At 40.4% G+C, this 19,759-nt stretch overlaps 1 protein-coding gene across 1 annotated transcript in view; it reads right to left on the bottom strand.

Annotated features, from left to right (window-relative positions):
* Window positions 1-9,432: 9,432 nt before the first annotated feature.
* The window catches only part of ACVR1C (activin A receptor type 1C), a 50,505-nt gene continuing 40,178 nt past the window's right edge, over window positions 9,433-19,759 (bottom strand). The window contains exons 7-9 of the mRNA XM_063318344.1: window positions 17,444-17,568; window positions 15,805-15,935; window positions 9,433-14,326 (exon numbers count right to left, since the gene is read on the bottom strand). Of these exons, the coding sequence (XP_063174414.1) occupies window positions 14,204-14,326; window positions 15,805-15,935; window positions 17,444-17,568 (379 nt within the window). The 3' untranslated portion in view covers window positions 9,433-14,203. The remainder of the gene's footprint in view (window positions 14,327-15,804; window positions 15,936-17,443; window positions 17,569-19,759) is intronic.

The following is a 19,759-nucleotide window of genomic DNA, read 5'->3' as shown; positions in this document are numbered from 1 at the left end:
CGTTTTCAGGAGACTGGTGTTCAAATGCAAGAGGATAAGTATCACAAAATATGCAAAAATATCAGTGATTTATTATATCATAGCTTTGATGCTGAAAGTGCTTATGCCACTCAGATATCATGCTTATTGTACACTAGCAGCAACAAGTAAGACACAGAATACGATGTCTGTTTTGAAATTACTACTGATGAAACACAAGTTTTTATGATGCACAAAAGAGCTGGAGTGAGCAGTTGGATATTAATCTTCAATACAACTGTTTTTAGCCACAAAAGCCTGAATGTCTCTGTGGATGTGTATCGCAGATTTCCTTTATTTCAATTTCCTGCCTTTCAAGGGACTGCAGAGAAGGAGATCAGCAAGGCAGAACGTGTAGAAAGCCCCATAAATGGCATCTCTGGAGATTTCTGAGGACTTCTAGGAATGCTCCCAGGATGCAAACGTGTAGAAGTCAAGGACCTCACCAGTCATCAGGCCATTTTCTAATGGTCAAGTATTTTTGCCTGAGCACCAGGAATATATGATGCCTCATGATATGAACCTTTGACGAAACACATTAGTATTTCCCACATGAAATGACACAAGGACAGCCATCACTTGGGAAAACCCACGAAATATTGAAATCTGGGCTTCACTCAATCTTTTAGTTTAATTTCTTCTCTCTTCTAAATAATTTTTAACGAGCAATGGTACTTTCTAAAATTTCCTGTTTCTGACCGTGCTTTGATTTCCTGTATCTACCTTTGCACATGAAAAATGTGCTTCATTTGCGTTCTTGTTTCCTGTAATCTGTATGCCTGGGCTGGATGTGGTCAGGCAGCTTTCAAGATGCTCTTCTGCCAGGCTGCACAAGCCATCTTTAGGCAAATTTTTTAGGTCTTACAAGAATATTTGATAGATATTTAGGATTTCCTACTAAGTTTCAGCTATGCACAGATACAACTTCTCCAAGTTCCATCAGAAAACTGTAGGTTGTATGATAGAGCTACTCTTGGCTAAGATGCCCTCACTTATTTCTATTTTTTTTCCATTAACTCTGGTCCAAAAGTTCTTGTCTGATTCGGCAGGTGCTAGAAGGAAAGCAAAAGAATTTAATATGTTCTCTGCAATTAAAAATGTCTCTACTCTACTATTTTCTCCTTCCTTATAGACTACTGCCTATTACCACACTGGGGGCATGGGATTAGTATGGTGTAAGGCAGGGTTAGAAAGGCTGAAGTCGCTCAGATTCCAAGACTTCAGCTCCCAGCAGTCCCAGTCAGCATGACTGATATGAAGAATCCTGAGTAGTCCAAAACATCTGGAGGACATCAGATTTACTATCCCTGGAATATGAACTACAAAGCACCACCCACATTCATTCATTTTTTAGAAAAATGATTTATTTGTCCTACAAGAAAGCTCTCAGGGAGACATTTTAAAGAAATTGGAGCCATGTCTTCTCATAAGGAAGATGTTATGGCTTTCTAAATCTGGCACGACATTCCCTCCCTATTAGATACAAGAAGCCCTGAGAGGCAAAGCTCATTTGAGAAACACAGGAGTGAATAGCCTACTGGGAGACCTTTCGGTGTCCATATTTCAAAATCCATTTTGGGCTGTCTTGGAGAGATGGCAGTGCATTGTCTCAGGCAGATCTTGGTTTTTCATCACAACATCCTTCTCCCCCCCTTTCTTACCCCTCTAATCTTTCTCCTGGTCCCCTGTTCAGTTGCTACCAGGGACTTAGGGGTTCTAAAACTATTTTTGATGTCAATCTGGGTCTTAGGATTTGCAGCCTGCCTTGGAAATCTAGGCCTCTCCACATGGCCAACCACTGCAACTCAGGCTGCCCCTGAGTGGCAAAAAAGGGAAAGTGGTTTCGCTACTTTTGGCTTTGTTCTTATCACGGAGTTGAAAGAAGGCAGGAAAAGAAGGTGCTCACAGCAAATACCAGCTGAAGGTGACACACTGCTGTATTGCCCTGGGCTCTCCTGGTTAGGTGGGGTAGGCTGAGTAGCAGAGACAGCCACACAGGTTGTGGTGTTTTTACAAATTTATTGTCTACGGCTTTGTATTTACTAGTTGCCCTTGACATTCTGATGTTGTAAATGTTGGACTTATGTATACTATGCACCCTGTTGAAAGTTGTTGTTGTTGTTCAGCAGCAGTGTCCATCCTGGCTTTGACTTAACAGAGCAAGCGAACCCTATGCCACTGGTATGACCAGTGAGGATGATCTACTTCCCTCATCACCCTCACCCTCTGCCTGTTCTCCATCCATTTCTCTCTTCTGTTCCATTTCCTCCCCTTTCCTTCCCTTGCTTGACTCCATTCTCTTTACTTCCCTTTCATCCTGTGATTTTATTTATAGCTCAGGCTAAAGACCTGTCTTGCATCCAGGCGGATCAATCCTTCTTACAATCAGCCCCCCTGCCAGCCCCACAAAGCAGCAAGAATCAAGAAGTGAAGAGAAAGAGCAGCAAGCAAGCTGTCCTTTGGCAGCCTCTCTGCTTTTGGAAGGAGATTCTGTGCAGCGCAGGCAATATGGAGAAGCCGCGCAGAAGACAAAGTGGGTCACCTCAACCCGATGCAGCTCCACCATTAAGGCATCTTTGGAGACAAAAGAAAATCCAGCTCACGGCAAACACCAGTATTCTGAATACATTGGACAGGTGGCCTGTGAACCCAGGCAAGTCAAAGATTCCCATCCCAGTTCTTATTGCCTCTTACTACAGTGGGTTTGTGTATTTGAGGTGAGAGGTGTAAACCACAGTTGGTTTTCTGGATTAAAAGTAAATCACCTTCCCTCTGGGCTTGTTTTTCTTCCAAACACAAACCAGACAGTTCCTCCCAGGAGCGTATCATCACTTCTCTTGCTCCAGTGACTAATGTATTAGTGCCCACTAATTTAAGTTTGCTTCCCCTTCTTTGTCCTTCTTCCTCTTCTTCTTGCATTGTTTTGTTGTCTGCTGCAGAAAACAACCAGTGCCTATTTCTGCCCCTTAAATATTATAAGGCATTCTTATTTTCTTCTTTCAGAATGCAGGAAAAAAAGGAAGAGCCTCCATCAGCTCCATTGCTAGCCTATAACACTCCTTAGGAAGATCTATAAGTACTGATAATGCATTCACATGACTATTTAAAAAAGATAAGAAGCATTACTTGGAGCAAGGATAATATTGGAGCACAGAGGATGCACACCTTTCTTTTCAGGTAGAAGTTCATCCTTGGCTTTTGAATGGCAAACCGGGGCTGCATTTCAAAGAGTAGGCAGAGCCTGGAAAAAAAGTGGCAGAACTAGAACAAAAATGGATTAAATTAAATTTGATTAGATTCTCATTTAAACAAGTGTATATTAATTGAATACAGTTAACATGATTACAGTATAATTTCCACCTTCCGTCACACTGAAATGATCTTACAGGGGTCACTTTTAAGTTGCACTGGGAGCTGTGCACAAGGTGGGGGAGCCTAAGTCCTGGGCCCTTAGGCTGGTCACCCATTGTGGAGGTTTTGCTGGCACAACAACTGGAGCACACGCTACAAACAACCAGAAGATGAAGTGTCAAGGCCCTGGAAAGTTAAAAATGAAGAATAAAGACTGAAAAAGAAATAGAAAACCATAGGGAATCATAGCTAGACCAGTTCTGCCTTAAAAACACACTGGGGAAAGCCTATTGAATATGGCTTCTGGAATTGCTTCTAATCCAATGTGTGGCTCTCTGCTAACTTGTGATGGATTAAGGGCTTTAAAGGTGACTACCAATATCTTGGATTGCACCTGGAAACACACTGGAGACCAATGAGTAGTGCTAGCATTTGATCACAAGTATTGGTTTTTATTTACTGTTAATATTGTTAGCCACCCAGCATCATTTATTTGAGATGGGCAGCCATACAAATCAGTCAATTAAATAAATAAATTAAGACCATTCCTTCCTGACTTCTAGCTTTGAGAAACAATAATCCCAGAGGCCCAGCTCTGCTTGTCTCCCAGGCTGCTCCCAGCTGTTCCTTAAGCCAACTTGAGAAAGTCCCATCCAGATCTCAGTGGATTGGCAAGCAGCCAGGCTGGTGCTCAGTCCAGACTCCCTGAAGGAAAGACCAACTCCCCTGGCTGGTTCTTTGGTGGACTGCTCTATCAGTGCCTGCCTTTTCCTTTTAGGGACTGTTTCCTCCTCACTGGTCCCTGTGGCTTTCCTGGGCTTTCTTAGATGTTTGTGCACGTGGATGCCTTCACTCCCCTTCCCACATCATCTCTTTTGACACAAATGCAGACTCCTTCCTTCTTTCCTTTCTTCCCTCCCTCCCTCCCTCCTTCCTTTCTTTTTCCCTTGTGGTATCATTGTTGTTCTGATACTACAGTAATCAAAGCAAGAGGGAACAGGTTGTTCTTTCACTCCTACTTTCCTCTGTAGCTCCATGGAAACTTTGTGGCAGGGACAAATTGATCGTGCAGCTTCACAGAAGCAAAGTTCCTACATTGCAACTTAAAGATGTCTTTAAAAATAAGAGAAAGGGCAGTTTTGCAGTACTGTGGGCAGGGGGGTGGGAAAGCAAGGGGGACATGCTCTACCCAGTAGAAATGTGCCCGCTGGGAGATGTAAAGGTTGAATGGAACATGAGCTCCATTCTGGGCTGAGGATAGTTCATTGACTTAATGGACCATTGCTGAATCAGTTGCAAGATTATTTAATACCAGCATTTGCTGAACATCAGAAAACATGACAGGCCAGGACAAAATGGCTGCTCAGGGTAGCAACCAGCCACTGGAAAGGAGGGGATGTGCCAGGCACTGCAGCCAGTCAGAACTAGGATAGAAAGAAGTACTGGAGACCATCTGCTCCAAAGGGCTTAAGACAACTTGGGTGAAATAAAGCTGGAAAACACCAGCGTGGAGGTGTTTACGGTGGGCTGGAGCTGGGGGGGAATGATGTCATCTGCTCTTGCATTCAGAAAGCAGTGAGTGGCCTCCTGGTGATGGGATGAGCAGGAAGTGCAGATTTGCTCTAGGTGTTCTGGTGTAAATACAAAGGCCTGCTTACAACCAGGTGGTAGTCCCGATGGATAGCTAAATGAGAAGGGAAGGGGGTGCTAGAAGGTGGTTGCCCCCAAGCAATGCTAATAACTTCAAGCTGCAGGAGGAGAGTCACAACAGGGAGAGGGCAAATCTAGACCAGTTATCCCTGGGATGTTCCTTTTGTGATGCTTTTACATTGAAGATTGTGCATTTTTTCTTTTTAATTAATTGATTGATTGATTGATTGATTGGTTTTATTAAGTTTATATGGCCACCCATGTAAAGTCCCCAATAAGGACTCTGGGCAGTGTACAGTAAAGACACTAAAAAAAGATACAAATAAAAAACAAATGATAGATGTGTTGCTTTGCCTTTCCTTCAGGCAAAGGCACTTTACACAATCATCAAGCTCTGCATCTCCATCACAGCAATCCCAAGAATAAGTTAGACAGAGATCCAAAGTCATCCTTTTAGCTGGAAGCTGGGTGAAATTTTGAACTGGGACTCCTCAATCCTATCCCAACACTAGTCACATCACCAAAGCAGTTCATTATGGTTTCTGTATCTCTCTCTCTCTCTCTCTCTCTCCCCCCCCCCCCTCTCTCTTAGTGCACTATTGGCTGTGTTCCTGCAACATACTGAATGATGATATGCTCACTTAACCAATTTTCTGGTTTGGCCCAACATAAAGCAACCACCCTGGCTTAGGGGTACCTGATCTGGACTTGCTACACTACAGCAAGCATAGACGTTCCTTCTTTAATGGTCATCCAGAGCTTTGCAACCCAGATCCGGTAGCCCTACAGTGGGTCATAGGGCTGGATCGGCCCAACACATTAGACTAACATGTGACCAGCTAGTTTAGACTGTACAAAGGCAGCCATAGTCCCTTAGATGGGTAAGACAAGGTCTTGAACCTGGAAGGGAAAAGAGGAGGATTCTGCTAAAGCAGAAAATTAATGGCCTTCCAACTCCTTTCAATTCCCTTGCAAGAAGAATTGGAACACAACCTCTCCCCTGGGGGGAGTGGGGGGGGGGAATCCTAAGTATTACTTTTTAGAAAGCTCTCTTCATAGCACCATCATAAAATCTGCGTATAAATGGTCCACTTACCAAAATACAATTAAAAAATGACCAAAGGCTGCAAAGCCAAATGCCTTGAAGTCACACCCTCAGCTGCCATTCCTGACCCAAGGTATCATGTCTTCAGCTCCTGGGTGGAAAGTAATACTAACACTTCTGTGGCTGAGCAAACCATTCTAGTTTCATTGTTTTTGAAAAAGCGTTTTATCTTCAGAACAATCTAAGGGAGAAGTCAAATCAGCACCTGGGTCTCCCTCATGGTCACCCTACTTGTTATTTTTGTTGTAGCATTGTAGCATTGACTGAAGGGGATGCATTTTTCCTTACCGATCACCTCACTGAGTGAGGTTACTCTCTAGCTGTATTTTAATCCCCAACTAAATTGACAAGTAGATTTTTCTTTTGTATTGGGGGGGGGGAGGGAAAGAAGAGAGAGAGAGAGAATCTTTTTATTTTAAAAAAATATCTTTTTTCTCATGAAGTGACTTGCAAGAACAAGGGGATGGATTGTGGTGCTCTGAGTCAAGGCACCAGCAGAGGCTAATGAATAAAATCCAGAATTCACAAGGTCCCTACACCAACCGTTCCAAACAAATGAACAGCCAAATAGCTAGCACATTTAGACATTCACTGTGGTAACAGCACAGTTACTACTTTTCACCCCCTAAGTGTAACATGTAATGTCAATATATTACATTATTGTTTGGGGACAGGTTTGAAATGCCTTCCTCCTCCTGAGAAACAAACAAATGCTTTAGAAAATGACTTTTAACCAAATGTTTCTACCCAGGAGAAGTTTTGCATCTCATCTAAAAACGTATCACGGGATCTATTTCCATTCAGAGCAACATCTTGCATCAGCTTGGTGCATCAGGGTTGCTTCAACTTTGTCTTTTAAAAACAAAACTTGTGACTCAACGTGTGCAACCATTTCTTATGAACTTGGGGCTCTGTTCTCATGAAAGTCTGCAGATGAGCTACAGGAAGCTTAGAATAGTGATGTACATCTGGACCCACTCTGACTCAGCACCAGAGTGACAAGGCAGGGCAAGTTCACCGCAGGATAAGGTGGCAGGAGGGGGAGAGAGGAGGCTATGAAGAAGTAGAGCAGGAATGGATCAGTAGTACCGGCAGTGATTGGTGATGGGTGGAGGGGAGAGTAATAATCCAAAGAACATTGGAGAAACAAACTATTCCTTCAGCCAACCCATCTAGACTCACTTACCCATGGAGGAATATCATATCTTGTTTAATAAAGCTTATAACCCATTAATCAAAACCTTCACGGATCGTCAGCATCTTCCATTGACTTAGAACAATATGGCCCATGAAAATAGATCACATTTTTGTCTGAGGAAGGGGCTACAGCTCTCTGCAGGAGGCAAGTCCTGCTTTGATACCTGGCCTGGCCAGTTAAAAGGACAACCACTGGACACAGAGAGGACTGTTTCAGACAAAAGTCAGCATTGGTCCAACTCAGTATATGGCCTTTTGGAAGGCTAGTTTCTTCTTTATCATATTGTGGTTTGATCAACTAATCCAGGGTGACATGGACATTTTCACAGAAGAATACCATGAAGTCTCTCCCTCTACAAAGAGCATACAGGGGGGGGGGGGTTGCTCAAGGTGGAAAAACATAATCCAATTTTCCTTCCTACCTTATGGCTGAAACTAGAAAATATCCCCAGAAGGCAGTAGACTTTGGATGACCCTTGGGCAGAAGGGTTTGTATGTTGCTGCTGTTGAGTTCAGATCAGAGTCAGTGTACACTTTTTCCAGAAAAATAGCCATGTTGGTCTGTTCTAGCAAAATCAGATACACTTCAGCCAACAAACCACAACATATGGTTTGGATTTTATATAACATGCTGCCTGGACCCAACTTTTTTAGTTTAAAAGCCGTGGCTTATGGTTTTGCCTATTCTGTAAATCCAGCCAATAAACAATAAACAAACCATAACTTGATGAGCCATATCAAGAGTCTGGTGGCAGGCACCTTAAACCATAATACATATATTCCACAGAAGCTTTCTGGACTATAGTCAGGTGCAGAGATATTAGCCTAAAAAAACTTACTTGTCTACCTTGAAGAAAGCCATTTCCAGGTAGAGTGTGCTACATATTCCTAGAATTGTGATACTTAGCAGGCAATTCCTACAGTATGTACAATTTTGAATTTTTTGCATTTAAACGGAATTGCACTAATAACTTATTGAGTGGGATATTACTAGCGCTTTACTTTAATTATACACTATTGTGTTTTTCAGGGTGATTTGCTGGGGAAGGTGACGACTGGGGAAGGCAATGGCAAACCACCCCACTATATATAGTCTGCCAAGAAAACGTCGCGAAAGTGGCATCCCCCCAAAGGGTCAGACGTGACTCGGTGCTTGCACAGGGAACCTTTCACCTTTCACGCATCCGTGAAAAACACAATAATGGCTGTGCACACTTGGAAAACTCTTTGGAAACAGTGCTTTGGACTTTGTGGAAGCACAGCACCTCTGCTATTCATTACAGCAAACATACTCTGCTGCCCCACCCCCCAGCTTCTCATTTTTATTCTCAGGGTTTCACACTCTTCCCTCTTATTAATGACTGGCTCTCAAAAAGTGTTTGTGATCCTTTTAAAAATCCCCCATTAAATGAAGAGCTCATCCTGTATATCTGCCATTCTGATAGCTAATGAAAGGGAAAGTTGTGCTGCAAAATGATGTTAATACCTGGGGAAGTGTTTAGATGGATGTTCTTCTCCCACAATCTTGCTTTTATTTATAAAGTTTTTAAACAGACATATTGCTTTAAGTGTTAGTGTATGCCACCCAGAGTCATGTTCAGAGACAGGGGCGGCCATATAAATGTATTGAGTAAATAAATAGTGCCCCTTTGCTGGCTCCCACAATTCTGCCATCAGTAATACCTGACTGCACAGAGCCTTCAACAAAAAATAATATTCCATTCCCGGATTAAGAGAAAGAGGCAGGCTTTTTCTTCCCACCACCATTTTAATTCATTTGTGTCATGAATATGCAAGATCAAATGGGGCATCAGGCTTAACCCATCAAATGAACATCTGAAATGTCTTTGCAATTAGAAGTACATCTGGGGACACAGAAGAACATGACACCTGAGATACACAGTGGCCTTTGGCTTGGTTTGAGGGAGTTTTGTTGGGAGAGCTCTCTATGTGTGCACATATATTTGGGAATATACTGTATGTATGTATGCATGCATGTATGTATGTATGTATGTGTGAGTTTTGCTTTTACTGGAAAAAAAAAGTCTGAATTTTTGGCTGGAATGTTGTAATTATTCGTGCTTGAATGTGTCAGCAGCAAACAGGATACATTTCTCAGACATTCGGTTTTTATTATTTAAAAGAGGTTGCGCTTCACAAAAACAAACAGCAAAGAAAGATTAATATAGTAAAATTGGCACTTTAAAAATATGGTTTGAGAGGCAAAATGTAGGTATACAAAAATACACCATTCAGACATATATTATTTACAACTAGAGGCAGCAGCAGCAATATTAAAGCAATTTGTTTAAAAAATAAATATTTTCTTGTGACAGTATACACTAGGTTAAACCATGTACAGCATGAAAACTGATTTCATCATTCAGTTCTGTAACTGTATTTAAAGTTAGTTTGTGTTTTAAGAGAAATCTATTCCTAACACATATTCTTTATAGGCATTTGCAGATTGAAAATTTACATCTTCCCCTTCTGGGATGGAGCTCTGCTCCACCATTAGCTATCGTTTGAATTTAAGAGATTATTTCTTCCTACATAGATTTATACAACATAAATTTTTCAGATTTGATTTAATTGCACTTTCATCACATTCCAGAGTATTATTTTGTGCATTTGATACTTATTTTCTGTTCTAGGCCATATAATTGTGGTGCCTGTAAGGAATGGGAAGTGCTTGATTCTTTCGGATTACTTCACACAAGTAAGAAAAGCACAAGCTGATCCATAACAAGATATTTTAAACTGTAAGGCAACTACTGTAATTATTCACATGCTAATTGCACAGCTTATAGATTTCAGACTTTATCAGCAGTCCCTAAAGAACAAGGAATAGGAACAACCATTTGCCATTTCTCACTTTTGTTATTTTCACATAGGTAAAGGTAAAGGTTTCCCTTGACGTAAAGTCCAGTCGTGTCCGACTCTAGGGGGCGGTGCTCATCTCCGTTTCTAAGCCTTGGAGCCGGCGTTGTCATAGACACTTCCGGGTCATGTGGCCAGCATGACAACTCGGAACGCCGTTACCTTCCCGCCGAAGCGGTACCTATTGATCTACTCACATTTGCATGTTTTCGAACTGCTAGGTGAGCAGGAGCTGGGATTAACAACGGGAGCTCACCCCGCCGCGCGGTTTCGAACCGCCGACCTTCCGATCGGCAGCTCAGTGGTTTAACCCGCAGCGCCACCACGTCCCTTTCACATAGCAGTAATAATTTCAGCAGCAGAATGGGATTCTAATTTTAAAATGTAAGCACGTGGCAACATGACAAATAGAAGAGTGACCACTGCAGAAAATCCAAGAGGACTACTTCTAAGTCTCACAGAGTCACCCTTGGTGACTCAGGATCAGTTCATACTTTCGCTTGTTTATCAGTTCTGAAATGCAGCATCAGATGATTCGTGTGTGTCTGCATGGACCATTTAGAGATGATCAAACACAGGGCTTTTAGGTCACAATTCAAATTAAAAGACAGGGAACATCACCGACCACTGTGTGTGAATATGTGACGACTTTTAGACGGGTTCGGTTGTCTTTGTACCAGCATAAAGACCATTAATGTTTAGCTTAATTAAAGGCCCTTGAGTTGAGCTTAGCTGCTAGTGACTACACCTACACTGTTTTCTTGGCATCGGTACAGTACTAGTTGGTCACTGTTTCTTGTGGGGATGGATGTTTTCTGATTTCATAAGAATTGGCAAACGCTCTCCTATTCACGTACTAACCAGGGCTGATCTTGCTTAGCTATGGAGTTCAGCCCAGGTTGAATAGGAGCCGCCGTTACCTCTGCATCAAAATCTCAAGCATTATGCGAAAAACTAGCTAAAGGAATAATGGTCATACCAGGGCCGCAACGGGGGGCGGGGGGCAAGCGGGGCATGTGCCCCAGGTGCCACGCTGGGAGGGGTGCCAAAATGGGCATGGGATCCATACTTGCCCCAGGTGACACAGACCCTGGTTGTGGGCCTGGGCCATACTGATGAAGATGGCAATGGGCAACTTAAAAATCCCCGTTTACTGTTTTATTTGCACAGGTCACATTCATATCACAAGAGTCAGTTATCAGCAAAATTTGAAAATCATACTTTCATGGTTGATACACTTTTGAAGTTTTGGCTCAGAGATGCATATAGGTTTTTTATTTATTTTTTTCAGATGGAAATCAACGTATTTGTTTGCATTTTTAAGACCCCAAAGTTAACATGGACACCACTAATTGACAATGGCTTGGTTCCTGTTATAAGATAGAGAATAATAAAATAAAGTTGTTCCGTCTTCATCCTCAGGACAGCATTTTGTTCACTGACAAAGTCTTTCTAGCCCTACCCTGAGGCCCCAGTGACTGAATTTGGGACTTCTTCCTTACAAAATATGTGTTATACCACTAAGCTACAACCTTCTTTCTAGAAATTTGGAGAATCAACATTTGGGATTTCAGGCTGAATATAGCATGGGTGGGTAGGAACAGCTCTTTCTCTCTGTCATGCACAGAGACAGATATAACCACAAATACCAGCAACAATTTGGTCTTACTAGTTTCTTCTTCAAATTGTTTATGAAGTGAAATAATTGGAGCCATTCACTTGCAAACCACAGCCATCCAAGAGCTGCCTTAGATTTTCATGCCACTTTGGATTCATGTGAGCAACAGGCATGTATGGGAATTACAGTTCCCATGTTATCTCCCTCCACAGTCAGGTTCTGTCACATGGGAAAATGCTGGTCGCAGGAGAAGATCTTAACACAGCTCACAAAAAAGCCACATCTATCCAACTCTGGTTGTGGGAATAAAGAACTAAACTGCATTTCCACAGCTGAATGACTGTTCCTGCTGCCTAAATTGCTCTGCTTTGACTTCTATCTGTAAGAGAGAATGTATTGCTCTAAAAATGGGGCCTTAAAAAAAGAGAGAGAGAGAGAGAGAGACTTCTTCTCTCCTTCCCAAATCCAATACTCACTACAATTTGATTTCCTGAAGACATATTTAAATATATATGCATCCGTTTTTTCAAATTTACAAAAAATTAATACCTGTGATTATCTGACATTCCTTTATTCTTCTGTCTTTTCATTGATTTTTTTTTCAGAATTATGGATCAATGCAGACTTGTGTAAAATAGCACTTCTCTTTAGCCAAACACTTACTCTTTAACACCTTGGTTTTTCTTCAGTCAGGTAAGTATTACACATATTTTACATTAGGACCTTGTTAGGACTTTGTTCTAAATGTTGGCACCACAAAACAGATATTCCAGATTTATCCTATTACATTTACACTGTTTTAGATTTAGAATATTTAGTTCACAGATAGAAATCTGAAGACAAAAGACATGTAACGTATAGAATTTCTGACATTTAACTATAACGTTGTGGTCAAAGCTTTAAATAAATGATCATCTATAATGTGACTAATAATAAAACAAGAACTTTCACAATAAGCATGTTCTATTTAATGACTCTTATTTGATTAATAAAAAAGATCTTTGTGTGCATTACACACAAATACACATTATACATACAAATGCACCCTCACACACACACACACACACATACACACACACAACATATTGTACCACCTATTCTACAAAGTTCTGTGAAAAATGCCTTGATACTTTGGTCTCAGTTTCTCACTTGCTTACTTCCCTAGGAATGCAGAAAAACCAAACCTTTGGCTCATTTAGCCCAATCACATCAGCTCTGACTGGCAGCATCTCCTGATTCTTTACGGTGGCAGTGTCAAGGGTGTGTGCTTGCACTTTTTTCTGTGGTCATAAAATGCTCTGCTTTCCTTACAGCATTAAAAAGGGGGATTTGCAATGCCACTAGTGGAGAGAGGGCTCAACTTTCTCTAGGGGCTTCCTGAACAAAAGATGGAAGCTCTCCCAGAAATCTGTTCCCCCCACAGGATGCTGCAGAGTAAGGCAGGCACTGCTGCTGGCTGAAATAAAATACTAAGTGAATCTAATCAACATTAAGAAAGTCTGTAGAAATCTTCCAAGGAAAGTCTACAGTCAAGCATGATATTTTCCAGAGATCTCCAGGCTCAACATCTTATGAGTTCTTATGGCTCACATCTCAGTTCTTGAGGTGAACTGAAAAGCCACTCATTTGCAAGATTTTTTTTTAAGTCAGTGGCCAATATATTTTAATATAGATTCAATGCATTTAGTATCCTCAGAAGAGCAAATAGCCTCCTTGCATTTAAATGCCGCACCCCCTCTGAGGTAACTTTCCAGCATGCGGTGGGCTCCACCAAAGGCAAAAGTAGGTCAAGAAACCTATTTTCAACCTTTCTCCCTTTTTTAACCAGGAGGATGGTTAAGAGACAGTTTTTACCGGAGGAGGAGGAGGAGGGGGAGGGGGAGGAAGAGGAGGAAAGAAGCAGTTTTTGTATAAAAGGGTGAAGTTAGACTGCGGGTGAGATAAAATTAGCTCACAAGTTGTTCACTTCTGGTCTAGCACATCAGATTCATGTATGCCACCAACACAAACAGGAAGAGAGCTCTGCTATGGTGCCATGCCTTCCCTGATGTTCACTTCTCATATATTCTCCGCGATTCAGGGGCTTCTGCTGCCATGGCAGGAAGGATCATGTCAACACTGTGGAGCATATTCATGGATTATGCCCATAAAATAGATCAATCACTTTTCCTATACCAGCCAAAACAAGACACACATCACCCAGCAACCAAAACTTAATCCTGATGAAATGTGAAGAACCAGTGAAGCTACTTTCTAGTAGTCTGGGATTTGGGCTTTGCAATACTATCCTTAGCATCATGTGAGGTAGAGCAAAATCAAAAACAACCACAAAAACCAAAGACAAAAAATACATTTCCTGCTCCATTTTTACAAAGTGTATAAAATTAAGCTTTGGAATTTTGTCCACAGAGTTGAGAAATTGTCTTCTTAATGCGAAGCGCTGTCAGTCGAGCTGCCGCATTGGTGTACCAGCACTCACGCATGATTCTGCCCATAACTCTGAGTGCCTTAAGGAAGAGCAAAGCAAGAATAAGAAAAATGACTCCCACTGCAGTATTTTGGTATGGTATAAATATTGCCAGAAGTCAAGAAAAGATTTCAAAAATATTGATCTCTGCATACTTATGTTTATTTTTCACTTATATTTTGGCTTAGATCCTAATTTCCATTCTGGTCATGGAATGAACATACTCATCCCATCCTTCCCTCTGCAACCCCCTGTGTATTCCAAAAAATTATTCTGCTGAGAGCTGGGGTACACTCTAGAACAACATGCAAAAAGGACTGCATAACAAAGGGTTCTGGGGTGCCAGAGATTGCCCACTCTTGCTTTCCATAACTGTGTGGCCAACAACTGTGGGAACTAATGCTGAATCAATGAAGCCTTTGGTCTGAGCCAATGAAAAATGAGAAACATCTATTTCTTCAAATGTATATGACTTTCATTCCTCCACCTACATCTGGATCCAAGTTTAGGTTCATACATCGCACAAAAAGAATAAATAGAAGATTCATAAGTAGATAAGCTGACAATTGATATAGTGATGGTCACGCACCTAGATGGCTTAAAGAGGACAAATTCATGGAGGAAAACACTGGCTACTATTCATTTGTTGATACAATTTATACCCCTTTTCTGCTCAAGCTTTTACTCCATCACGTACTAGCCATATCTCCAATTGGCTTCATAATACCACTTGCTGGAGGACATAAGCAGAAAAGGGCTATTGCCATCATTGCTTGTAGGCAATTGGTGGCACTCCAGTTTTTGCTAGGAGTGCCTTCCTAGGGAATTCCCAATATCCCTAGGAAGCACTGGCAACAGTAACAAGTGCTGAGAGGTGTAGTTTAGCCATATCTGGGGTGCCACAGATTGCCCACTCTTGCTTTCCATAACTGTGTGGCCAACAACTGTGGGAACTAATGCTGAATCAATGAAGCCTTTGGTCTGATCCAATACTGCTTTCCTTATATTGGTACATACATTTCATGCAGAACATCACCAGGGCTGCCTGAAGGTTTCCCTTTGCCAGTATCCCCAGAAGCTGTTTACAGTATGTCTTTCTATGGGTAGAAACAGGGTTACCAGACATCCAGCAAAAGGAGGATGTGTCCTCCTTTTCATCCTCATGTCCTCTGCCTGGCTTAAAATCAAATATTGTCCAGCTTTTTGAGTATCTAACAAGGTATCTCTTCCAGAGCACCTTTTCTCTGCAGGGCAGTGTGTCCTCCCCCCACCGCCCATTTGCCCTCCTTTCCAATTGTATGTGTCTTCCTTTGCCTGTTCAGCTATCAGGTAACCCTAAAGATATTCTTTGAGCGTGGCTTCAGGTACTGGATTAGCACTTTCTTATTCTAGGATGGAAGTTAGGAACGTGAAGGTATAAGGCACCCAGAGGTGAATCCTGCTTTATACTGTGTCTCTTTTATTCCATTAGAGACTATTGAAAATGTACATTTTTTAAAATGAAGGTGATGATGTTACCTCACAGCTGTGCCACTGATTTGGGATATTTGGTCTCAGCTTTTGTTCACAGACTACCTTTCTCATTTCTTCTATTGAAGGGTCAGAAGACACAGCGTCGTAATAAGGTAACTGGTACTCGTCCACAATTCCTAAGACAGCAACGTAATACAAATAGAAATTTATTAGTGCCATTTCAAATGTTGTAGAAAACAGGTTTCAGAATTTTTGTAACTATAATACTAGTCACCAATTTTCTAATACAACTTTCTGTTGCAAGCCTTTCCCAACGTGGTGTGTCCAAACATGTTGGGAGTAGAACTTCCTGAATTCCCAAGGAAATGCTGACCTATACTTCTGAACACATCTGGAGACACTTGCTTGGGAGCGAATGGCTTCTCTATCAACATCATCTGTTTTTTTTCAAAAGATGATTCAACATCAAAATATTAACTTTTGTGTAGATACATACACAATGTAAGCTGTAAAACAGAATCTTCAGAGCCATTAGGCTCAAATTAAAAATAATTGGAAACAAGCTTCATTTAAAGCTGTAGCATAGACAGGATCCTGAATTTGGCATGTATTTTTCCATACCAATCCTTCTTATGTAAAAAAAGATCAGCTGATGACTAACAAACTTTGGTATGGGTTGAGAGGGGGTGAATTAGGCATTTCTGTATAACAGTAATAACAGAACATAGTTATAAATTACCTAATATGAGATCACAAATCTTACAGGAACCTATATCCAGCTCTACAATCTTGTAATAACAATGTCTGGATGACAAAAAGAGATCCTCAAGTTTGACTTCAGTGTAGGAGTGCGATTGTAGAAATGTCTTAAGGGACCAGAAATAGAATTCTATATAAGTATATTTTGGAACTGTGTTTCTAACTGTAATCCAGTTTTGTTTTGTTTTGTGTCCCAGTGTTGATTCCTGACAATTGCCTGGACCAATCCCTGCAGTTTTCTTAGCAAGATTTTTGGAAGTAGTTTGCCATTACCTTCTTCTTAGGACTGAGAGAAAACGACAGTCCCAAGGTCACCCAGCTGGCTACTAGCTTGGCACCATAACCAGTGCATCAAATAGACTTTCTTAATCCAGTTAGTCTTCAAAGATCATGAGTTTCAAAAAGTGTCAACCCTATTCTCCAAATTCAGACATGTAATTGAAGTATAAAAGATTATTTCCCCTTAGTGTTCAAATCAGCGTTGCCCAGAATTTACTTCTCTCTGATTTGAAACCACCTGGAACTGTATTAAAGAGTCCCCCTTTTGGGGGGAGATGGGCAGTGATAGAAATGTGAATAATAAATAAAATAAATAAATAAATAAATAAATAAATAAATAAGAGTTACCTTGCTCTCTTTGCATGTGCTTTTGAAAACTGAAAACATTTTTAAATAAGTTTTTTATTTTATTTCTATCTCATTTAATTTATTGAATATTCATTTTGGTATTTACTCTGTTTATGCTTCTTTTGGTTTGGTTAATATGCCTTGATAGGCATATTATATTTTGAAAGCTCTTTACAACAAATTATACATTTTTGTATAAATAAACGTAATACATTATGTCCAAAATGAATCAAAAATTCAGTAAGAAGCAAAACTTTGGTTAAGTGTAAGTAGCCATAATAAGAGACATGGGTCATACCTCCAACTGAGCATTTTCTGGATATCTCCCAATACACCAGTCCAAGAGAATAGATATCCGCACGCTTGAAAGACTCAAAGATATTTGTGTTCATTGTATCATCAAGTATTTCTGGAGCCATGTACCTTCCAAACACAGAGACATTGAAACTCACAGATTTGTTGAAGAAAGGGAAATTATATGTTGTTTACCACACCTAATGAGGATTTAGTCTTTCCAATATTCAGCAGCATGATTAAAGGAAAGATAATCCAAATGGACTATACATGTGATATTTTTAAATAAGTGAACTTATTTGAGAGGAAAGATTCAAAATATTATTCATATTTTTTTCCCAAAAGCCTCCTACTTTAGCAGCTTCCCTATAATCAATTTGCAAGATTCACACACATAAGGGAATGGAATAAACGCTCCCCAAATATAACATTGATCATCAATTGATCACAGTGTCAAAACAAAATATGCACTCCCACATCAGGCATGGGTCAATTTGATTCATGTCCAATCTACTTGATTTTTTACATAAAAAGGTTTCAATAAGTTCATTACTACTTTCCGATGGACATAGAAATGCTGATTCATTCACCTAATTGTCTCTCTGAAGCTGCAATTTGCTTTGATAGGAAATAACTAGCAATGAACAACAATCTTCCTTCTATGATAAGCTGCTGGTTTTGTGTTAGCCCCTGAGACTTGGGGAAAAGCTAAACCCTACACAACCCCACACAATCATCCCGTACAGCCAAGACATTTATTTAAGGAAATTCCTTATTTGATTTCAAGAAGTTATAGAGTTTACTAGGGCAAAACAATAGATTTTGAGTCATACAAAAGTATTTCATGTCATTGTTTAGTTGAATTGGCCTTATCAATACAGCAAGATAAAATTAAAATATAAACAAAGCATAATCAAATAATAGGAAGGGATACAATAATAAAACAAAACACAAATATATGTAATCACAGTACAAGGAGGCACTAATCAGATGAGAGAGTCACCTTTACAGGGTACCCCAATTAAAGCCCCAGCCTCCAATATGAACATAGCAGTTCTGCATACAATATATATATATATATTATTACCCTGGAGAAAATAAGACAATCTAAAATTCGGGTCCCAGTACGCTGTTCTTTCCAATAGTGGAGATAGATATTTAAGTCTGATAGATGCATATAGTTGACAATTAAACAGGATATGAGAAATATTTTCAATATCAGGCAAATTGCATATCCAAGTTCTCTCATAGTATGGAATGTTGTGAAAGCTTCCATATTTGGCCATTGAATCCAACAACTCAAATCTTGCTCTGGAAAAAGCCCTTCTTAAAGATTGGGGCAGACTCACAGAGAGGTATTTTTCAGGGTGAACATTTGTTTTTGTTAATAGCCAACCACTTTAAAGAACTATTTTTGGCTAAAAGCTCCAAATCAGTTTGGGCACTTATACGCATAACTCTCTGCATAAAAATTTTCCTTGCCTGGGGGGCCCTGGATAGCAAGTGCTGAATAAACAGCCCACAATGTGAGGTAACATCATAAATTTGACAAGCCCACGTGTCAAACTTAGGCTGCATCATACTCAGCTGTTCAATTAGGCAGATTCTAGAAGTCTCTTAAGGTCCATTGTTTGAATCTTCAGTCAATATGTAAAAAAATTAATCATTAGATAACTATTTGGAGGATAAAAGCCTAATTCCGCTCTGACTGCTGAGGCAGACGTGTTCCTATCGGTTCCTAAAATGTGCCTCAGGAAACATGTTTGAATTTGTTCGAGTGGGGAAACTTTGTTCAAACCCCATAATTCAGCTCCATAAGTCATCACTGGAATTATTTTGGCCCTAAAGACTTTCAAGATAGGTGTCAACGTGCTTGGTTCATTGTGATAAAATAATTTGTATAGCATTTCAGTACTTGCTTTGGCTCTTGCTGCGCCTCTTCTAAAATGTTTTATCCACAAACCAGTGTTAGTAAAAGCCACCCCTCAATAAGTATAAGAATTAACTTGTTCAGTGGGTTTTCCATTTATAGGCCAATTGTATTTCACCTTTTTTTTTTTACTGAATACCAGCACTTTAGATTTACTTTTATTAATAATTAGAGAGTTAAAGGTGCAATAGGAACTTAGCTTTCGCAGCAATCTTCTCAGGCCAACTTGAGAATGAACTAATAAAACCATATCATCCACTCATACAAAAGTAATTTCTGAAGGATCACAAGGAGAGTTCAGCAGTATTTTGATTCTTTCTTGCCCAGACATATATGGCTATGGGTCATGTGATAATTCAAAATGCTCCACAACAAAGTTAAAAAGCAAAA

Source organism: Candoia aspera, chromosome 1 (assembly GCF_035149785.1).
Source record: "Candoia aspera isolate rCanAsp1 chromosome 1, rCanAsp1.hap2, whole genome shotgun sequence".
NCBI classification, from domain to species: domain Eukaryota; kingdom Metazoa; phylum Chordata; class Lepidosauria; order Squamata; family Boidae; genus Candoia; species Candoia aspera.
The sequence above is the reverse complement of the archived record's forward strand: the minus strand, read 5'-3'. Positions and strand labels throughout refer to the sequence as shown.